Raw genomic sequence first — 23235 nt, forward strand, 5'->3', positions numbered from 1 at the left:
AGAGGATGTTTTAGAATCCATGCTTATTTAATCTCAAATGTGTTTGCTGCTTTAAAGATGTTCCAGGCCAAATGATTCATGCCAATTCCATGACAGAGACAGGAATTCAATCAGGGCCATGTATTCAAGGGTTGGCTGACTATGAATACAGCACTGCATGTCATGAACTAGTATAACTCTGAGGTCTAAAGTCTTGCTGGACTGTTGTGAGCACAGAACTTCTGGATAACCCATCTCACTGCTGTACAGAGAGACAAGCAAACGCTAATGTCAACAGCTGGAAGGGAAAAGCTTTTGCTGTTGGTTATGGCAACACTAACAACTCAGATAGAACAGTTCTGTCTAGGATTTCCTGGCAGCTTTTGAATGACTATGGTTTATATTTTGCAGGATTCTCACTAAAGAGGCTTTCAACTTTGGGACCTCTGACTGAGTGATTAATAAACTTAATAATAATTTGCATTTTATAACATTAATGCTTTTCAAAGCACTCTCACATCCATCAGCTCATTTGATCCTCACAGCCTTGTGAATAATGAATTTTATATAATTAGTGCAATTTATAAAGAAACAGAATGCCTAGTTAGGATTGTTCACTTTGGTTTTTAATAAGGTTGAAATTGGAATTCAAGTTATTCTTGTTCCTCTGTTCTATACAATATAAGCTTCCCTCTTTAATTGGGATAAACTCAAAAAGTACAAATTTCTCTTTTCTTTAAACAAAATTAGTTTAGAATAGTGTTGTTTGTGTTTCTGGTCATAAATCCAGGGTGGAAAGAAATAGAAGGTGTGAAAGAACATTTTGGTGCCTTTGAGGATTGCTGAGAAATGATTCACATAAGGGATAGAATTTAGTATTTTTCTGTAAGCTATACTTGACCAAACTCCCTAGGGAGAAGCACAGGAAGTGAGAATGGCCACTGCAGTAGGTAAATCATAAGTCATTTGTACTAGTCTAAAGTAAACAAATTTGCATTAGTTAAGGTCTAAACTTCAAAATACTGAAATAAAATTTAGTAATGTTAAAGTCGATAAAAAATAAGTTTTTAGAAGACCTCTTTTAACAAAAAGCAAAGATAAACTTATTTACGTGTCAATTTATTTTTAATTTTTTTTTTTTAAAAGAGATGAGGGTCTCACTGTGCTACCCAAGCTGGTCTCAAACTCTTGGGCTCAAGCAATCCTCCTGCCTCAGTGTCCCAAAATGCTGGAATTAACAGGCATGAGCCACCATGCCCAGTTTACATATCAATTTGTTGATCTATCTTTGAAGTTGTATCTTTAAAGTTATCTTTAAGGTAGAAATACTCAAGAAGAAGGTGTCCATTAGGTTCATATAAAATTATCTGGAGGTGGGAGTAAGTGAAAAAACTGCAAGGAGACGTGTATTTTGAGAAAATCATATTAATTATTAGAATAAATTTTTGAAAAATGGAAAAAATTCCCTACTGTTTTCATATTAGAAATTAAAGAAGGCAAAATCTCATGAAATATTTTTGGCTGGTGGAATATAATTTGAAAAATAGTTAAGCTGATCTAAATTTTAATATATTTTGTCCACTATTAATGTCTAAAGCAATTCAATTTTGTAATATTAAAAGCAAATAAGTAGGCTGGGCATGGTGGCTCATGCGTGTAATCCCAGCTCTTTGGGAGGCTGAGGTGGAAGGATACCCTGATGCCAGGAGTTTGAGACCAGCCTGGGCAACACAGTGAGACCCTGTTGCTACAAAAATTTAAAAAATTAGCAGGGCACGGTAGCGCATGCCTGTAGTCCCAGCTACTCTGGGGGCCAAGGTGGGAGGATCACTTGAGCCCAGGAGGTCGAGGCTGCAGTGAACCATCATTGCACCACTGCACTCCAGCCAGGACAACAAAGTTCAAAGCCTGCCAAAAAAAAAAAAAAAAAAAAAAGTAAAAAACCCCCCCCCCAAAAAAAAAAAAAAAAAAAAAAAAGCAAATAAGTATTTCTTGCAAATATCAATTGTATTATTTCAAAGACAATGCTTTAAAACTTTTGTCTTTAGGCTTTAATGATATATGTTTTCCAAAGAGTCTTCTCCCTTAACCCAAATCACATCCTCGGAATTAGGTGCAACCCACCACTATCTGCCATGCTGCCCTTGGACAAGACTTGGAAGGTGTCCATGGGGGTCTCTCACTCGGCCTTCTGGCTTGCTTCCCTGTGTGTTGCAGTTGGTTCTATCTCCTCCATTGCATTCCCAGACTAGTCTTATTCATCCTGTCCTTCCTTGCTGGCAATCCACTGCTTCCCCCACAGCAGACTCTTAGTACATGTTCCCATATTTCACTAAACTTGTACTCAGTGTATATGAAGGAATAAAATTATTAATGATCAAACTGCTTGAACTTACTTCATTCACACAGAATGTAGGATGTTAAATTGTACTGCCAATAATTTAATTTAACTGAGAGTCTTTGCCTTATAGAACTTGAATACTGTAAAAGCCACCTTATATTTAGTAAACATATCCCTTGGAAGAGTAGCTAGAAAATATTGTTAGTCAAGTTAAACATTTCACTATATCCCGCGCCCACTCCTCTTGAGAAAATGAAGATAATACATTTAAAATGCCAAGAAAAGGATGGCTCGGAGAGAGCAGCTGGCTCTTCATAATTTATTTCCTCAGGATTTGGTTTTAAGTAGAAAAAAATAAAATGCCTATTTATCTAAATCAAATACTATTATAACCAGTTGGAATTAATAGAGGTAAAAATACGTGAGTGAGTTCAAAGCCAGGTTGACCTATAAAGTGGGTAAGCTATAGGATTATAGTCTGAGGCTTGATCATTTAAGAAAGTAAATTTCCTGTAGCCAAGGAATGCCTGGAATGAGTCCAGTTTCTAAGGCCAGAGCTGCCTGTTGGAAATGATAAGCGTGCAAAGCAGTTGTGAAGTGAAGAAATTGCATGTCAGAGGCAGGTCTTCATGGCCCATAGACGTGATGGAGTACTCAAGGGCAGCGTGGACATTGGTGAATGGACCTGCTGGCAGGGCAGCCAAACATGTGAGCAATCTAAAAGCAAAACCCTCAGGACAATTTATCAGGCGGTTCCTTTTTGGTTCACAAAAGAAATGTATAGAGTTTCAGCTCAAGTCATGGAGCTAATATGTGGGAAAAGATAAAGAGTGGTATTTCTGTGAACTTCACATTATTTAGAGTTCTGATCATTGCTGAAGAACAGGAAATAAAAACACTCAACAGCATACACAAATAAAACACTCAGGAAAAAAAAATCAGTTGTGTTCCCACACTGGTGGGGATTAGAAAAGGGCACACACTTGAAAAATAAAAGTTATTTATCCTCCGACCAAAGCCAAATCCAAACACTTTGTCCTGTATTACATTTAGACAATTTTAGAGAGGACTTGCTTTTTCCCCACTGAATTTTTAAATCTCTTTCTCTAAGAAAGTTAATTGACCAGGTTTTCTCAAACATCTGGGACCCCAAAGAGAACCTCTGGCTAGGGGGAATGTTATTTTATCACCACAAAATTCTATAACAAAGCCACTTAAACTTGGCAGCTATCTCTGCAGCTTTGACTGTTCGGAATTAAGTCAAATTATTTTCTTTTTCCATACATGTCTGTGGACTTCTGTCCACTTACGGATTTTCATCCATAAATATTTTCTGACTTTTTGGCTCTTCCTTCTGTCTTTACTTTTTAAGCTTTTAAGCAGATTATTTTCATGCGCTACGGTATTAGGGTTATCTAGAGGGACATAATCAATAGGCTATATAGATATAGACACATGAGAGGGGATTTATTATGGGAATTGGCTCATGTAGTTATGGAGGCTGAGAAGTCCCATGACACGTTCTCTACATGGTGGGGACCCTGGGGTGCCAGTGGTGTGGCTCACTCCAAGTCCAAAGGCCTCAGAACAAAAGAAGCCAATGGTGTAACTCTTAGCCCAAGCTCAAAAGCATGAGAATCTGGTATAAGTTCTACAGCCCAAAGGCTAGGGAGCCTGGAGTTGCCCAAAAACAGTGTATCTCATCTCTACTAGATAGATAGACACTACCACCTTTTCTCTGTTTTTGTTCTCTACAGCCCCTAGCAGATAAGATAATGCCTTCCCACACTGAGGGCAGCTCTTCGCCACCTCATCCATTCAGACCCACATGCTAATGTTCTCTGGAAACAGCTTCACAGACACACCTCAAACTAATGCTTTAGAGATTTCTAGGTGTACGGGCTAAAGCAGCTCCTTCTTGGATGCTAATCCACCACGTTGGCTTCTGAATAACCCAATTCCAGAATGCCACTAAGTTTTCCACTCTCTCTACTGTTTACCACTAATTCTGCTCTTGGGTAACGTGCTTCTGAAGCATGTAGACCCTTTCTCTATGGTATATAAGTCCTGGGTCTGAAGGGGTAAAGGGATCCACCGTCTCATCTTGTAGATCCAGAGACGTGGCTTCTGTTGATAAGTTCAATTTGTTTTTTTCTTCTGAGAAACTGGCTTTGTCAGACTCTTTCTTTGGCCTCTCAGCTCCCTTGGACTTTGGAGGTAGGCTTGCATAGACCTGCTCACTATGGAACACTAGGTAATCTTAATCCAGTCAAGTTGACACTTAAAATTAACTATCACAGTTATCATGATACTTTCAAATTGCATCCTAAGGTCTGAAGATTTAAGAACTATATTAACCATCACAGTTATCATGATACTTTCAAATTGCATCCTAAGGTCTGAAGATTTAAGAAATATATGAAGAGAGAAGGGATATTTTCTCTTCTTGAATAATTCTCTAAGAAGAAAAGAGAAAAAAAAGGTTTCTATTCTTGTTCCTTTGGGCCTTCTTCCAAATCTATCAAACCTCCTGTTCCAACAGAAAATGAAAAAGCAGCCTGTGAAAAGTTTCTCTCCGTACTGATGTGAAAGTGTCTTCCAAGCTGGGATTATTAGGCTGGGTAGGTAGACCTGAGAAAAAATGGCCATTGTCACTAACGGCTTAGCTGGTTTCACACAGGGGTGAAATTCTAAGATGCATACTTCCAACATTTCTCTTCCTTCTCTCCCTACTTGTTTACATATTTTGTATTAATTAATTTTCTCTCCAACCTGCTCTAAAAGGGTAGACCACGGATTTCCTCTGGTCCCTGTTCCATAATGAGAGCTGTGGTACAGAATTTGTTCAGCCTTCGAATCCCTTTGGCAAACCCACTACCTCGCATCCAACGAGAAATGTTTCTCTAGGAGGCAAGATAGAAAATCGTCTCTTCCTTAGAGGTATAATGTGGACTTGAGCCTGAGGTCTCTTGCAGCAAAAAGGAGTCTGTGACCTTTCTTTTCTTTTTTCTATTTTTTCTTCTCTCTCTCTCCTTCTCTCTTTCTCTCCTTCCGTCCTTCTCTCCTCCTCCTTCTTTCTCCCCCTCTTTCTCCTCTCTTTTCTTTCTCTCTCTTCTCTCTCACTCTCTCTCTCTCTCCTCCCTCCCTCCCTTTCTTCCTTCCCTCTCTCTCTCTCTCCCTGTCTCTCTCCCTCTCTCTTTCTTTTCTCAGTCTTGCTCTGTTGCCTAGGCTAAAGTGCAGTGGCACAATCTCAGTTGATTGAAGCCTTGACCTCCTGAGCTTAACTGATTCTCCCATCTCAGCCTCCAAAGTAGCTGGGACTGCAGGCATGTGCCACCACACCTGGCTAATTTTGTTTATTTTTTCTGTAGATACGAGGTCTCACTATGTTGCCCAGGCTGGTCTTGAACACCTGGGCTCACATGATCCTCCCATCTTGGCCTCTCAGAATGCTGGGATTCAGGTGTGAGCCAGTGTGCCTGGCTATCAGTGCTTTCTTGTCTCCTGATGGGCCTTGAGTCAGGAAGGGATGCAGGAGTTACTAAGGTGACCCAACTTGGTTCTTGAAAGGACTGGATACATTGCGCCAAGACTTGCCCTAGTCACAAAACCAGTGGGATACTGGTGGGTGTTGTTTCCGATTGTATCTTCCAGAATCTCTGCATACTCCTCAGTCCTTCAGGGCTTCAGAATACTTTTACTGTGACCAAAATTAAGTAGAGATGACATTTTATGACACTGCCATTGCTCCTGAAGTACCGAAATGACAATCCAGTACTCAAGGATCACCAAAATAATGCCAGTTAGGCATTTGACATTTAAAGCTATTAGGGAAGGATTAAAGGACAACATGAATTAAGTAAAAACAAAAACACAAACCAAAAAGCAAAGGGCTGCTAAGAATGAAAAGGGACATTTGCTGTTGGACTTCTGTGTGCCAGATCCTTCATGTGGAAATTCATTCACATTATTCCGTGTGATTTTCAAGGTATCCTTAAGAGGTAGGTACTATGTATTCCGGAAGATAAGGCTCAGTGACAAACAATTTTCCTAAGGTTCCACAATAGGTATGTGAGAAAGATGGATTCAAACTGACATCTAATTCCATCCTCATTTCTAGTTTGGGACTTGAATTTGCTATAAACAACTTCTTCTACCACCTTAATAATACAGATTATAAAATATTAGCTAACTTCACAATACTCATAGGGAGAACAGGAGACCTAGCTGGAACACAGGGAGGGTGGCACGTATTTGTGTGACTGCAAAGGATGGAAACAGTGCAATGATTGAATGACCATTCAAATCTTGGTCACTCAGTAGTCCGGTGACTTTTATTCTTCAAGTTTTATCTAAGCAATAAACAAATGAATGCTTGAGAAGAAAACAGAACTCCCTAACTCAGAAAATGGTTTCAGAGTGATTAAAGAAACACATTTTTCATCTGCAGTCCTGGTTTAACATATGAACATGAACATTTTTATAGTTAAAAAAAGTGCAGATGAGTGAATTTGGAGATATCTTTGTGTCTCTGGTTGATAAGTTCTTGCTTAACTTGGCTCGGTGAAAGGATCATAACGAAGAACTGTTTTCAGCAGCCTGGGTGATATCCAATGCACATGTATTCCTATCATATATTCTAGACTTGCCTGATTTTGTATCTGTAAACCATTAAAATGCTTTGGAAATTTCAGTGTAGTCAGATTCAACTATACATTCAAGACTTCTTGGCACATCAGGTGTTCAATGAATGTTTGTTCAATAAATGAGTCAATAAATGAATACACCTTACACTTAGATGTGGCAAAAAAAAAAAAAAAAAAAAGAGTCTCCGTTGAATTCTTGTATCCTATTTTTATGATAAATTCTGCATCCAGTAATATTCTAATTTCTTTTTACTCAATCACAATAACCAAAAAAGCTTTTAGACTAGAGGCTATGCTTTTAGTTGCTACAAAATGAAAGGAAAGGGAATCTTGCTTTTTACCAGTATGTGCACCTTGGAGCAGGTTACTGCAACCATCTCCTTCTTGGTACACTGGGAGCGACAGTAATAGCAACTATTTCACCAGGTTGTGGTGGGGATTAAATGATGCTAACACAATTAGAAAGCTTACCACACTGCCTAGCAGACAAGTTCTCCATAAATACCAGCTGCTATCCTTGTTAAGAGCAAGAATTAAGAAGATGGTAGATTTTTATTAGCATTTGTATTGTTTTCCTAGGAAGCCAGAAGTCTGAAAGCAAGGTGTTCTCAGGGCTACGCTTCTTCCAAAACTTTAGGGAAGAATCTTTCCTTGGCTCTTCTAGCCTCTGGTAGCCTCAGGAATTCCTTGGCTTGGGGCAGTGTAACTCCGATCTCCACCTCCGTCTTCACATGGCTTTCCTTCTGTGTCTGTGTGTATCTCTGCGTCCCCTCCTCTTCCTATGAGGACACACTCATTGAATTTACGGCCCACCCTATCCTAGTATGACCTCACCTTAACATAATCACATCTGCAAGGACCCGACTTCCAAACAAGGTTGTATTCTGAAGTTCCAGGTGGACATGAATTCAATCTACTATGGCATTCAACCATGAAAGGTAAACATAGAAATTGCTGCCTCTGCTATAGGTCTGTTATTTTCCCTCTTGCTTAAAAACACAGAGAAGACACACAGAGAGTGTAATACAAATTATGTTTCTAATTTCTGGTTAGTAATAAAAGTGACACTGATAATTATAAAATTCTTGAGTGTTTTGGGATCTGACTCTCCAAGAAGGAGCAGTTTTAATGTTAGAAAATTATCCTTGGCATGACCAAGCAACTACCTATTTGGTCTCCAATAATCCTGAAGATGACAGACCCACAATTAAACCTTCCATGTAGTCTGGGATGATTCTCCCGTCAGCCTCAGCCAATGGGGTGCCAAGGAATTCTGCATTGGAAGGGACCTACCTCCGCTGAGTAAACTGCTGCTCATTGGTGAACATGCTGAGAAGATGGGATGCTGCAGTTATCTGCCGACAGATGAAGAGACTGCCTGCATGGTCTAGTTGTAGGGTTTCCAGAACGCCCTTGTGCTATCTCCAAACCATGAAATGTTCCCCAGTCAGCACTCCCAGGCAAGTAGCCCTGGGAGAGCTAACACTTTAACTGGTGGTCAAATCTTTATGGATCTATTTGAAGAACGGCTCTGGGTCGGGTGTGGTGGCTCACATCTGTAATCCCAGCACCCTGGGAGGCTGAGGTGGGCGGATCACCTGAGGTCAGGAGTTCGAGACTTGCCTGACCAACATGGTGAAACCATCTCTACTAAAAACACAAAAATCAGCCAGATGTGGTGGTGGGTGCCTGTAATCCCAGCTACTCGGGAGGCTGAGGCAGGAGAATCACTTGAACCTGGGAGGCAGAGGTTACAGTGAGCCGAGATTGTGCCACTGCATTCCAGTGTGGGCGACAAGAGCAAAACTCCATCTAAAACAAAACAAAACAAAACAGAAAAGAAAAGAAAAGAAAAAGGGGGCCAGGCACGGTGGCTCACGCCTGTAATCCCAGCACTTTGGGAGGCTGAGATGGGCGGATCACGAGGTCAGGAGATCAAGACCATCCTGGCTAACATAGTGAAACCCCGTCTCTACTAAAAATACAAAAATTAGCCGGGCGCGGTGGCGGGCGCCTGTAGTCCCAGCTACATGGGAGGCTGAGGCAGGAGAATGGCATGAACCCAGGAGGTGGAGCTTGCAGTGAGTAGAGATCATGCCACTGCACTCCAGCTTGGGCAACAGAGCAAGACTCCGTCTCAAAAAAAAAAAAAAAAAAGAAAAACGGTTCTGGAAGGAGATTTGGATAAGAGGTTAGAGGAAGTCCCCTTCCTGTATGGTTTCGGTTAGTGGGGAATAGTGAGTATCAGTATCAGTGCATTATCTACAAAACAGAAGAGATGATCATGAGGAACCTGCTCAAATCCAGCCCCGTCTTCCTAGTTCAGTGAAGTGACTAGACATGGTAATTTCATTTACACATTCAACTGTACACTCCAGCAAAAGAAAGGGAGAGAGGGAAAGTAGTATGGAATATGGAGAGACAGAGACAAAGACAGGGATTGATGTAGAAGTAAAGAGTGTGTTTACGGTGAAGGGAGAGGGAAGGAGGAGGAGAAGAGAAGAAGAGGATGATGTAAGGAGGATGGGGATGAGGGGGAGAAAGAAAGGAGAGAAAAACAGAGAGAATTCAAATAGTATGGGTGTCTGCCCACCATTCTCCTGGATGGGCTAATACTATACAGGGGCAAGACCTCACTGATCTGTCCCCCTGGGCTATTTTGGGTCCCAAGCCTGTCCTAGTGTGAGCCTCTCACATAGCTGAGTGTGATACTAGTGTCTTGAGGTTTTTATTTTCATGCAGCCTGACCCCAACAAGGCAGCCCTTCCTCCAGTGCCCATCTGAAGGGTGGTCTCTTCAGCTGCTTGTGGAAAATGAGTTCTGCTAAATGTACTGAGATTTTAAAATGTATTGTTAAATGTATTGAGATTATCAAGGGCAATATAAGTATATAAAATTTTCACCTGACCATGCTACTCCAATCCAGAAAGTACAACTAAATGGTCCAACAATATCTAATAAATAGCTAGATATTTTATGACCAGAGATAGTTACCCCTCAAATGTCTGGGGTAGGAACTCAGCCTCCTATTACTATTTTTCCAAAGAAGAAAAAATAATGATGTTAGAGGAAATACATCATTGTGCAAAGACTGGAAAATATAGCTAAGCAAAAACAAAATAAGAAGCATGCACACATATGTTTATTGCAGTGCTATTTACATAGCAAATACTCAGAACCATCCCAAATGCCCATCAATGATAGACTGGATAAAGAAAATGTGGCACATATACAATATGGAATACTATGCAGCCATAAAAAAGAATGAGTTCATGTCCTTTGCAGGGACATGGATGAAGCTAGAAGCCGTCATTCTCAGTAAACGAACATAGGAACAGAAAACCAAACACCACATGTTCTCACTCATAAGTGGTAGCTGAACAATGAAAACACATGGACACAGGGAAGGGAACATCACACACAGGGGCCCGTTGTGGGGTTGGGGGCAAGGGGAGAGAGAGAGAGCAGTAGGACAAATACCTAATGCATGTGGGGCTTAAAACCTAGATGATGCAGCAAACCCCACGGCACATGTATACCTATGTAACAAACCTGCGCGTTCTGCACATGTACCCCAGAACTTAAAGCAAAATAAAGTAAGAAAAAATACTAGTATTTTTATCCTCCTGGAAAAAAATAACCACAATTAACATTTTGGTGTGTATTCTCATGGTTTGTTTGCCTCACCTCTGTGTGTGTGCATGTGTTTTGTATAAACATGTAATCCAGCTGTGTGTGGTAGGTGGGGCCTTGCTTCATTCACTTGGCAAAATATTAGGGACGTTTTCGACATCTGCAAGCATAGACCTGTACTATCAAAGGAAGGCCAGGGAAGGCTTTGCCCAGAGCTCATTCTTTGGCCAATGCCAAAGCTCTTCGTAGAGACTGAGCTGTTTGGCTGAAGCTTGAGGTGGGGATCACAGGAACTGCTGTGCAGGCACCAGGATACCTGGGGAGTGAGGTCCAAAGCAGAAGCAGCATCAGGCTGGGAGATCCTTCCAGTCCCTGACGGAGCTTGCCTCAGTGCAGACAAAGCTTTCCTGGACAGCTGCGGGATTCCTCCAAAACAGTACTGCTGTCATTCTACCAAGTCAAGGAGGTACTTGACTCAGAAGGATGCTCATAAATGGTTTCCAGTATGTTTTGCAGTCTTCTATTTAAATTTTTTGGTTAAAGCCACTAATTGAATCAAATGAAAACTCATTCTGCTAAACAGATAATAAGGAAATATTTAGATGTCTTTTGTGTAAACATGTTGAAATAATGTCAAAGGCAACACACAGGATTCATTTAACTTTATCTGCAACATGAGCTCAACTGGGGAGGATAGGCCCCTGCCTTTCTATTCATGACTATTGCCTATTAACCTCCAGAGGTTTTGTGTGAGCTACTGTGTTTAACCTAACTCTCCAAAAATAAAGGGATGGTGATTTTCTTTAAATTGGTACTTACATACTGGAATCTCTCAGGCATTAGTGCTTACTTGATTGCATTCAGACATTACTTTGGCAAGGAAATGACTGCATTAAATTAGCATCAAGCACAATGAATGGTAATTGCAAGACTGTCATTTCTACAAGTGCAAAATTAATGTGTTCTGCAAACCCACTCCATTGTGTGCCACAGGAAAATCATGGAACCATGTTGTTCTGAACAGAAAAATGCACTGTAATAGCGCTGTTAGTGTGGTATGGTATTATTCCGCTATAGTGTTCCTTTCCACCTTTGTTGTTGTCTCATGCTCATTTTTCATACCCTGTCTGGCCTAATTTGTATGCTCATATTATAGCGCTGCCAGACAGTAGCCTGGATGTACAGAGAATGTTATGGAACAATTCCTCCTTCTGTGTGTGGCATCTTGCGTGAATAATGCCAGTGTAAACAACCCTCCATGTATTCATCAGAGTCTGAATAGGCTACTTATGTAAAGCTTCTTATTAAGAGATACATCAACCGTTCAAAGAAAACTTTACCCAAATGCTATACATTCATTTAGAAAGAGAAGAGTGATTTACACGCATTTCAGTTGTAGCTTAGGAAAAGCACCAGCTCCTCCTCTCTTCATCCCTCATTTATATATGGGAAATTAAGCTACAGAGCAGTTGAGTAAATTTCTTCTTCTGGTCATGCAGGATCACAGGGTATAGTTCAAATGATAACATGCATATGCATTGGGGCTCTTGTACTCTGCTCATTGGCTCTGCAGGGATTAAAGGAATTATTCAAGACTAAAAGAACCAAGTAATAACAGATGCTCTAAGCTGACCAATTAGATGTGGTTTTTCAATATTTCTGCCGTTTAGCTTAGGCTGAGAGCCATTCAAAGGCATCCTGAGTAAGAGTGATAATAATGATGTTAATGACTGACCAGAGGAGCTTTCTGGTGAGTATAGCTTGATAGTCTCTTAGCAACTGCAGGGGGTGGGGGCATCAAGACCACTGGGGTGCACTGGCTGATTCACTACAGCAGTTGACTGATCAATTGATCTATTGGAGATCCTAACATGGGAGGGTCAGTCCTGAGTCCCCTTTTGGAGTCCACCTATTTTGACCCTCACCATAAAGATGTAATGAGGCTGTCTTTGTAGTGTTTCAGGCAGTGAATAATTTGCTGGAATCTGGAAGAAATTCTGCACCGTACACAAAGCTTCTCTCATCTTATCAAACAAAAATGATTAGGAAATGATTTTGGTTGGAAACTTCCTACCTGAGAGAAAAATTCTGATCATCTTAACCTCAGAATAAGGCACACTTGTTCACATATGAAAAATCACTAAATAGATGATTTGGGCTTAAAAAGATGCACAAAAGTGGCTCTGGAAATGGGTTCTGCCTTACCTTTGTTGCAAAATGTTCCATCATACGCAGTATTAGAGCAATCGCAGGAGTAACCGTGGTATCTCTCTAGGCATTTGCCTCCGTTTTCACAGTTTGTTCCATAGCTGGTGCAATGGCCTGAGCATCCGGATATGAACCCAGATGTGACCTTTGCTCTTTCCTCCAGGTCAAGTGTCACCCCATTCATCCTCAAGGAGCGGATGCAGCCCAGGAAGCCCTGCTGGCCCCCAGCACCACCTGGGAATGACAGAAGGCACAGAGTTCAGAGGGAATAACCTTTGCTATTGCTTAATTCTTCACATTTTGAACAACTGTGGTAGGAGATGAGACTGCATAGTGCATCTAGTATTGCCACTTTCAAGTTGGTCTTATCTAAATAGAGAAAATTGAAGCTTTTCTCCCCTTAGGCTAGAATGCCTAATTAAAAGAGCTGTCTTCTAAGAAGCAACACATTTGCTACAGAAATAAAATATTTGGAGATGCACAAAAATTGTATCAGCTGTTTTGGAAGTCTAATCTGGTTTCCTATAGAAAAAGGGTTTACAGAAATCTCTAGATTCTTTGCTCTTTAATCTCACATCATTGAGTTCTGTAGTGTTACTTACTGAAAAAATATAAAGGCAGAGACATGAATGTATTAGCATAGTTAACAAGTCAATTAGTTGGAAGGCATAAATTCGTTTGAAATGTGATTGTAGATCCTGGTTCTTGTCTCAAGAGATGCCTTGCTTTTAAGTTCATGTCAAGACTACCCAGGGCTCCTTGTCTCGGGTAGCTAGAAGTTGGAACTGATAACTTTACACAGAAATCAGCTTTACCACATTTACTGCTAGGTTAGATCGGATTTCATTGCTTCTGTCTAAATGTCATTACAAGACATATAGCACAACAAGCACATTCACTGTGATTTTTGGAGTAAGTTATAGAGTTAGACTGAGGTTCATGAGCATGAAAATATTAAAATATTCCCAAGAAATCTCATAGAAAGATTCATTGAAGCATTCTATCACAAATGGATTTAATTGTGTCTGTAGTATTCTTAGCTATATATTTTTTAAAGCAGCTGGTATAAAAGGAGGAACTCAAATTTATATACATGTTTGTATCTTAGAATAACAACTTTTCTGGAAACGAAAATGAATCATAGGAAAAACTGTTGAAAGAAATAGGTGATGAGGATTTAGAAAAGAAGATACCATTACTAAAAATAAAACCCAAGTTTCTCTTTCATTGAGGGCTACATACTAGGCACTCTATTAAGCAACGACTTATCAAAGGAGATATTATTTACATTATTCCCATTGTACAGATGGAGAAACTGAGGCTTAGAGAAGTTAAGAAGTTTACTCAAGGACTCATAGTTCCTGAGTGGCAACTGTATCAGATCTGTCTTATTCCTAAGGCAACAAACAGGGTTTATTGTCTTCAACCCTGTTCTGTCGAGAAGAACTTTCAAGTCAGGGGCCTCATAGATGTACATGTTTCTGAGATGTAGATTTGGATGTCTTTAAAAATGGAGTAATCAGGCCCGGTGCGGTGGCTCACGCCTGTAATCCCAGCACTTTGGGAGGCCGAGGTGGGTGGATCACGAGGTCAGGAGATCGAGACCATACTGGCTAACGCGGTGAAACCCCGTCTCTACTAAAAATACAAAAAATTAGCCGGGCGTGGTGGCGGGGGCCTGTAGTCCCAGCTACTCGGGAGGCTGAGGCAGGAGAATGGCGTGAACCCGGGAGGCGGAGCTTGCAGTGAGCCGAGATCGCGCCACTGCACTCCAGCCTGGGCGACAGAGCGAGACTCAGTCTCAGGAAAAAAAAAAAAAAAAAAAAGAGTAATCAGTAGGGTTACTGGAATTCAGGTAAGATCGGTAGGCTGGGGATTGATTCTGATCACTTACCTTATTATCTTAAGAAAAGTCATAAACTCCAGTAGTTTCATCAGACAGGACTGGAAGATCAAAGGCTTTAGTGGCAGAGATGAATTAGCATCTGCTTAAGCCTGTAAACCCTCATCAGTGAAGTGGCAAATGAGTTGCTCTACCATCTCTGTAAACCAAAGTCTTGCAGTTTTCTCACTGGGTGACACATTGATTTGAATCATGACTCTTTGGGAGTATTTGACTTCTTCTAAAATATTTGAATAGAGAAGTGAAGAGAGTTCAGTGCCTTTTTTGATCCAAGCTATGAGATAGTAGATGGCAAAAGAAGTTATTAAAAACAACTACATTGAAGGATTTCCCATTTTGCCATCTGCTTGTCAATGGGGCTTCACACCTCTACGCTGAAGAGAATTAGGGCCTTTGCCTGATTTGGAAGAATTTCAACCCACTAGTTACTCTTTGTGTGTTAGAATTTCAATTTGGCTTCTATTATTTTAGCCATTATGGCTTTCATCCTTGCAATAAGGGCTTTCCAAAAGGCATTTTATTAAATAAATGTCTGGCCTTAAAAAATTTTCATCACTAGTCAATTAAGACAATTATATCCTATCAAAATATGCTAAAATGTAAAAATCATTTTTAGATCTCCCCATCTCTTTTTGCCTGATGATCAATGTAATAGTCATTGTGGCAACCATAAATGTACTGAGAAGCAGAATACAAAACAGATTCTGTTATGCTACTCAGATTTAACTACTTTCTCTTTTAGGGAACAGCCTGTTTTACTTTTTTTCTATGAACATACATATGTGTAAATAAAAAGGAAGAAATGGGATCATAATATACACATTGTTTTGAAACTTGCTTTTTGCACCTAACATATCATGAAACTTTTTTGTGTGTGTGTGTGTGAGACGGAGTCTCGCTCTGTTGCCAGGCTGGAGTGCAGTGGCGCGATCTCGGCTGACTGCAACTTCCGCCTCCCGGGTTCAAGCCATTCTCCTGCCTCAGCCTCCCAAGTAGCTGGGATTAAAGGCGCGCGCTACCACGCTCAACTAATTTTTGTAGTTTTAGTCGATGGGGTTTCACCATGCTGATCAGGCTGATCTCGTACTCCTGATCTTGTGATACCCCCACCTCAGCCTCCCAAAGTGCTGGGATTAGGGGTGTGAGCCACCGCACCTGACCTTTGAAACATTTTCCAAGCAATAAACGTACAACTAGAACATCTTGCTTAGTATCTGCATAGCATCCCATTCTGTGAATGCACGATCACTTATTTTGCTCTCGCACCACCATTGGACTTTTAAGTTTTTAAAATTTTCCACCTTATGATACTATAATAATTTTTCCTTAGAACTGGTTCTTTAGAATTAGTTAATCACACTTTTAAGTCTAATTGCTAGGATGAAAGATGTATACATTTTAAAGGTACTTGAAATATATTTTATTGTAAGAAGAATTTACCAATTTCTAATTCACCAGTAGGGTATGAGATTATCACCTTCTCCACACAATTTTAATATTGGTCAGTGTCTTTTTGTGTTCATGTCAGCCTGCTTGACGGGGACAAAAAGCGTTCACTGTTTAAATCTGCATTGCCTCGAATACTGTAAGTTGAGTAATTTTAATGTTTTCCCTTTTCTTATTTTTTGTTGCTTTGTGTCCTTCACTTTTTGCTGGGAATAGAAGAGAATATATTTCTTATTGATTAATAACAATATGAGCTTTAACTCTCTGTTATAAATAACTCTTTATTGCAACTGTATCTTTCCAGTTTGTGTCTTCTGACTTCTATATGGTGTTTCTTTTTTTATGAAAGTTTTGAATGTTTTTGTAGTCACACCCACCTGTTTTATTTGTGTGATTTCTGCCTTTGGTCAGAGGCTTACTTATAAAGACCTTCTATAATACAAAATAATGTAATTATTCAACTATGTTTTCTTCTAACATTTTTGTGATTTTGCTTCTCTCCACATGTTAACCTTTTGCCTCTCTGGGATGTATTTTAATTTGGAAACAATTGGTATTTCATGGATCTTCAGCAATGACTGAAAGTTTGAAAAGACTCTAAATGAATGTTAACACGATGAAGAACGGAGGTATTTTTCAAAGGGTCAATTGGCAGAGCAAATAAATCTAGAGTATATCATATTTTTATTATATCATTAAGGCAGATATTCAGATCTATTCAGGGATACTTAATTATGTATGTATATAGAGTTCATTTCAGAAAGGATTTAGCAGGGCAGAGTTTTCTCATTCTGCTTCTGTCTTGATTCTTGGGTCTTTGGTCGTCTTGGGTTCTACGTGGATCCATCTCTCTTCCTGTTCTTGTGTTTGTGCATCTTTCCTTCTCAGGTTCATCAACTGTTTCTACTCAGCTGTGTGGCTTTCATCACATTACATAATCTCTCTCAGTATCAGTTTCCCCGTCCACAAAAAAGGAGGCTCAACTAGATGGTGTCTCTGACTCCTTCCAGCTCTGAATTGCTCGGGCTCACAGTTTACAAGCTCTCTCTCTGGGCCCGTGTCTTTTTTTCTGAATTTCAGTGAATACTCTCAAGTGCTCTTAAATCTCTTCCTTGCTTGCTTTTTCTTTCTTTGTACCAATGTCTGACTTTTTTTATTTCTCCCTCTTTTAACTGGGTGTAACACATGACTGTAGTCTAATCTGTATTTGTTGTGTTCGTTAAATAAAGCTTTGCTCACGCCTGTAATCCAAGCACTTTGGGAGGCCGAGGCGGGCGGATCACCTGAGGTCAGGAGTTTGAGACCAGCCTAGCCAACACAGTGAAACCCCGTCTCTACTGAAAATACAAAATTAGCCGGGGGTGGTGGCACACGCCTGTAATCCCAGCTACTTGGGAGGCTGAGGCAGGAGAATTGCATGAACCCAGGAGGCGGAGGTTGCAGTGAGCTGAGATCTTGCCATTGCACTCCAGCCTGGGCAAAAAAGAGAGAAACTCTTTCTCAAAATAAATAAATAAATAAATAAAGTTTTGTACTCCCTCTTCATAATTTATAAAGCAGGTGAGTGAAGTGCCATTTCTCTCTCTAAAAAGGAAAACTAAATAAATTAAGGTATTTTCTTGCTTAGGTAGTCCCCGATTTATTTAAATGGGACAGTGAACCAGAAAGTACTATTCCTGATCTAGTCGATATGAAGAAAAATCTTCTGTCCTGAAAATGGTCATTATATATTATGTAAAAGACATTAATGCACTAGAACCAGTGAAAATTATTTGAGTTCCACTTATGCGCTCTGTAGAAATAGTTCTTGGTGACAAATGTCATAAGTTTAAATTATAGGTCTTCAAGGAAAAACGCTACTTAACCTTTGTTAATTAGAAAATCAACACATTGTCATTGGAGAGAGCCCCCTGCCATGCAAGGGCTTCACGCGCATTAGTTGGACCTGTGATAATTATCCAAGGGGAGAGGTGGGTTCAATTTGTAAATCATTTTTTCATGTGAAATGCTTTGCAAGTATTGCAATTAAAGATTAATCATGAAAATGCTGTAACTACCCATAATGAATAATACAACCATAAAATGCACAGAAGATTGGGGCAAAATAATCAGCTATTAAATTATACAAAAAGGGCAAAAATAATAATCAAGAGGAATTATAAAAAATACACTGCCCTCAAACTCTGAACTTAACAGTTTTCTAAAGAGTTAAGTTGGGTCCCTGAGTACTTTTGCCCAAAGAGACTGGCCACTAATTCACCATAGAAAGGAATCACACTAAAGCCCACACACATAAAGTCTAATTTATTCATTCAAAAAATATTTATTTCGTGCCTACTATGAGCCAGGCCCTGTTTTAGATGTTTTGTTTGTCTGCTTCATAGTAATGAAAAACACAGAAAAGTCTCTGCCCTTGCACAGCTTATATTCTTGCAGGGGGAAAAAGAAATTTAACAACAAACTCAATAAGAAAATCAAATATACTGTGTGTTAGAAGGTGGTAACCTATGGAGAAAAAAGTCAAGCAGGGTTAGGTGGGATCAGTTGGAGTGGGGTGGGGGAGGCTGCAATTTTAAGTAGGGTGGTTAGGATAGGCCCCACTGAGGAAGTGACAGAAAGGGGATCATGAGCTTGTCCATGGAGAGAGAGCTCCAGGAAAAGAGGTAAGGGGGTGCCATCCTGCAAGTAAGGGAGGCCCGTTGGAAGGGAAGGAGGGGTGAATGAGAGTGGCTGCAGGATGCTCAGAAGAGCAAAGCTATTGCATGATCAGTCCATGAGTGAAAGGCACCAGGAAAGCCATTTCTAAAATGATGATGAGGACATGCTTCTTGCCTGCAGGAATGTGTGTGATCACAAAGAGCCGCACGATGATGCCAGGCACAATTTGATGTATGGGACGCAGCAAGCAGGGATGGGGAAAGCATGAATTGTGGTCACAAAGATCTACTTCTGTGTGTTGGCTTCACTGCTCATGGCGTGTGAGCTACCCAGGTCCCATTTGGGGCTCAGTCTCCTTACGTGTGGCACTGGTATAACAATATGCACCTCGTAGGAGTGTGTTAATAAGAGATAATGCACCTCTTTGCACTAGTTCTAGTTACTGGTAGCTGTTATGATTATTGCTATTATTGAGTACAGGCACATTCTATAGAAGCACAGAGTTGGAATAAATTAAATATGGTTGAGGTGCTATGTATATAAATCTGATACCAGAGGTATCAGGAGTGCTATGGACTGAACTGTGTTCCCTCTAAATTCATCTGTTGAATCCCTAACCTCCAATGTGATTGCATTTGAAGATGGGGCCTTTAAAGAAGTAATTAACATTAAATGAGGCCGTAAAGGTGAGATCTAATCCAACAGAATTGGTGTTCTTCTAAGAGGAGGAGCAGACACTGGGGATGCTGCATGGAGAAAAGATCAAGTGAAGACACGGCAAGAAGACAGCAGTCTGAAAACCAAGAAGAGAAGCCTCAGAAGAAAGCAACCCTACTGACACATTGATCTTGGACTTCCAGCTTTTAGAACTGTGAGAATGTTTATTGTTTAAGCCACCATGCTGTGGTGTTTTGTTAGGGTAGCCCAAACAGACTAAGACAATGAGGAAGTGTTATCAAGCTTGGGCTGATCTATACCTCCCTGAGAAAGTGACCTTGGGGTCCCTCTTCTCACTGCACTGTTTCTGTGGAAAGTACAGAGTTAGAGCCAGGCATGGTGGCTCACACCTGTAATCCCACCAGTTCGGGAGACCAAGGCAGGTGGATCACCTGAGGTCAGGAGTTTGAGACCAGCCTGGTCAACATGATGAAATTCCATCTCTACTAAAAAGAAAACACAAAAATTAGCCAGACATGGTGGCACATGCTTGTAGTCCCAGCTACTTGGGAGGCTGAGGCGGAATGGCTTGAACCCAGGAGGTGGAGCTTGCAATGAGAAAAGATTGCACCCATGCACTCCAGCCTGGGTGACAGAGTGAAACCCCATCTCAAAAAAAAAAAAAAAAAAAAGCAAGCACGGAGTTAGGATGGGTGTTGTTGCTATCTTATCAGCCGTGTAGTGCTGTGTCTGGACTGGAGTGCTGTGAATTAGCATAGAGGTCTTGAGCCTGCCACTAAATGGTATGAGTGACAGGTGGGAAAAAGAGCTAGGGCTCCTCCTTGTCTAGTGACCAACCCTGACCTTGGCTCTCTGGCATGGCAGCCAGGCTGCCCTGGCTAGGTCAGGGGGCAAAAGCAGCTATGTGTTTAGGCAGGCTGGGCCTTCCCAAGTTGCAGTTCTGTACCTGCTATTTCTCCTGTTCTATATGCTACCATTGTTTCTTAGGTCTGAATCAACAACATGAACCTATTAAAAAAAAACAAAAAACAAAAAACCTACGGTGGGCTGGGTGTGGTGGCTCATGCCTATAATCCCAGCACTTTGGGAGGCCGAGGCAGGTAGATCACTGAGGTCAGGAGTTTGAGATCAGCCTGGCCAACGTGGTGAAACCCGTCTCTATTAAAAATACAAAAATTAGCCAGGCGTGGTACGCACACCGGTAATCCCACCTTCTTGGGAGGCGGAGGCAGCAAAATCGCTTGAACCCGGGAGGCAGAGGCTGCAGTGAGCTGAGATCACGCCACTGCACTCCAGCCTGGGCAACAGAACAAGACTGTGTCTCAAAACAAAACAAAACAAAACAAAATACCTGTGGTGTCAGTGCAGGTGTGTAAAATATAAACCCAGTTATCTGGTTGAACTGAGAACAGCAGAATGACCAAGAGTCTTCAGTGGTGGAGAGAGTTAAAAGGAAATTGCTTGACACTCTTTAGTGCAGAGCTGCATGATTGACAAGTATTGATCAGTGGTTTCTCAGTCAGCTAGATATTGGAGGGCAAGTATGAAAAAAGCTTTCACATACTGAGAGAACTGGGGTTTGGAAAATTGCTTTTTCAGCTGACGCTCATGAGTGCTCATTCATAACTCCATCAATAGGATGGATTTTTTTTCAGTTCATTATTATTGCATGGATTTTCTTGTGTCCTCAGAGTAAAGGACATGCAGAACATGTGAATCCAGACTATTAAACTAGAAGAAAGCTTCAAAATAGAGACCGAAGGGACACTGGGTTTAGTATAAAGCACTCCTGTGTGTCTAAATGCACAATGTTAGGCAGTGGGGGTGGAGCTAAGTGGTCTGATTCATTGTAGAGGCTATGGTGGCAGGATGAACATGATAAAATATTGGCCATTTCAAAAGCTAATATTAATCAAATACTAAATGTATCAGATACTATTCCAGAACTTTACATGTGTTTACTCTCAGAGTTAGATATTATTATTATCTCCATTTTACAGACGAGTGAGCTGAGAATAAGAGTTCATTTATTTGAGGTCATATAGCCAGTAAGTAGCCAGAGCTCACACCCAGGCTGGCTAGCTTTTAAGCCTGCACTCTTACTATGCTCTGGCTGCCGTTTGAGTTTTGGGCTTACATCATATGAGGCACTTTCTTCTCCTACCTCTGATATGCCTCTAGACATTGCTGTGCTTAGGTATAAAAAATGCTGATAGAGTGATTGATACCTGAGGCAAGACATTCACTACCTGCCGGAACACTGCTCTTTTTTTTTTTCTTTGAGACATGGTCTTGCTCTTTGGCCCAGGCTGAGTGCAGTGGCGCAATCACTGTTCACTACAGTCTTGACCTCCTGAGCTCGAGCAATCCTCCTATCTCAGCCTCCTGAGTAGCTGGGATTACAGGCACATGTCACCATTCCTGGTTAATGAAAAAATTTTTCTTTTAGAGACAAGGTCTTGCTATGTTGCTCAGGCTGATCTTGAACTACTGGATGGAAGGGCGCCTCCTGCCTCGGCCTCCAAAAGTGTTAGGATCACAGGCTGAGCCACTGCACCTGGGCAGACCATTGTCTCTAAAGCTATAAGGATGGCTGAAGCTGAAAGGGGAAATGCAATACTCACAGAGCCAGGAATGTCAATGCCAAATTCATCTCTAAGCCAACAAAGAGAAGACACTTTTTTGATGCTGTCATTGAGATCATATTTATTTCTTAGTGCAAAAGCTCAATACTACAGTTTTGAAACCAAGGCAGTTATAGGCTTTGGCCACTGCTAAAATGGTGGATGATGGATCCTTTCTCTAAGCTCAGTCTGACAGCACTGATTTCAGAAGCCATTGCTTTACAATGGGACCTACAGTTCCAAGTTGCATCTGAAAGTGAGGATATGAGAGAATAGAGTGCTAAACCACTACTTTCTAGTTTGATCCAAACTTCAAATTATTAACAGCTATTTTAGTAAACTTTGATAAATCCAGATGTCAAATACATCAGCCTAGAACTCTTGTCTAAATACATTTTTGCAAATATCTTTAGGTTATTATTCATATTATGTGTCCTGCTGGTGAGTTTTGTCAACTTTGAAGCAAAATAAGCATCCTCTTTCTGCTGATCTTAACGTATCTCTCCCTCCCCCTCTCCTGTTTCCATCTGTCTCTTAAAGTCCTTATTTAAAACATTCGTATCTAGTCTTTTTTTTTTTTTATCCAGAGTCAAGAATCCCTGGTGTTATTATCCAAGCTGGCACCTTGTTCTCTTCACTCTCAGACTTCACACACAAGACTTCACAGGTGCTAGTCCCAGGTCAAGTCTGGGACGGATCCGGGAGGGATTAGTATAGCTCTGATGACCAAACCTCATGGATGTATGAGCCCTCCAATGCAAAGGGGTGGAGGAAAAAGAAGAGAAGTTTGGGGATTGAGGAAAAGGGAAAAGAGAGGGGAGTTGGCAGAGAGGCTGAGAAAACAGAAGAATGGAGTGTCTTGACGTCAAGATTTCAAGGAGGTGACAATCGTTAAATAAGAATGACAATCAGTGACAAATCAGTGACAACCGTTAAATAAGAGTGAGAGGTCAAGGAAAATCAGACAACAGTAAGAGGCTATTGGATTTGGTTATTTTTGAGACAGACACTTCAATATAGTATTAAGATGCTTATTAGTGGAGGAATGGGTAGTGAGAGGCTAGATTTTGTTGGTGTAGATACACCACTGGTTTAAGAATCAATGACAGTGGAAGATGG

At 40.8% G+C, this 23235-nt stretch overlaps 1 protein-coding gene across 1 annotated transcript in view; it reads right to left on the reverse strand.

Annotated features, from left to right (window-relative positions):
* The window catches only part of CNTNAP2 (contactin associated protein 2), a 2167939-nt gene that overhangs the window by 237298 nt on the left and 1907406 nt on the right, over positions 1–23235 (reverse strand). The window contains exon 18 of the mRNA XM_031664956.1: positions 12805–13041. Within this exon, the coding sequence (XP_031520816.1) occupies positions 12805–13041 (237 nt within the window). The remainder of the gene's footprint in view (positions 1–12804; positions 13042–23235) is intronic.

Source organism: Papio anubis, chromosome 4 (genome assembly GCF_008728515.1).
Source record: "Papio anubis isolate 15944 chromosome 4, Panubis1.0, whole genome shotgun sequence".
NCBI lineage: Eukaryota > Metazoa > Chordata > Mammalia > Primates > Cercopithecidae > Papio > Papio anubis.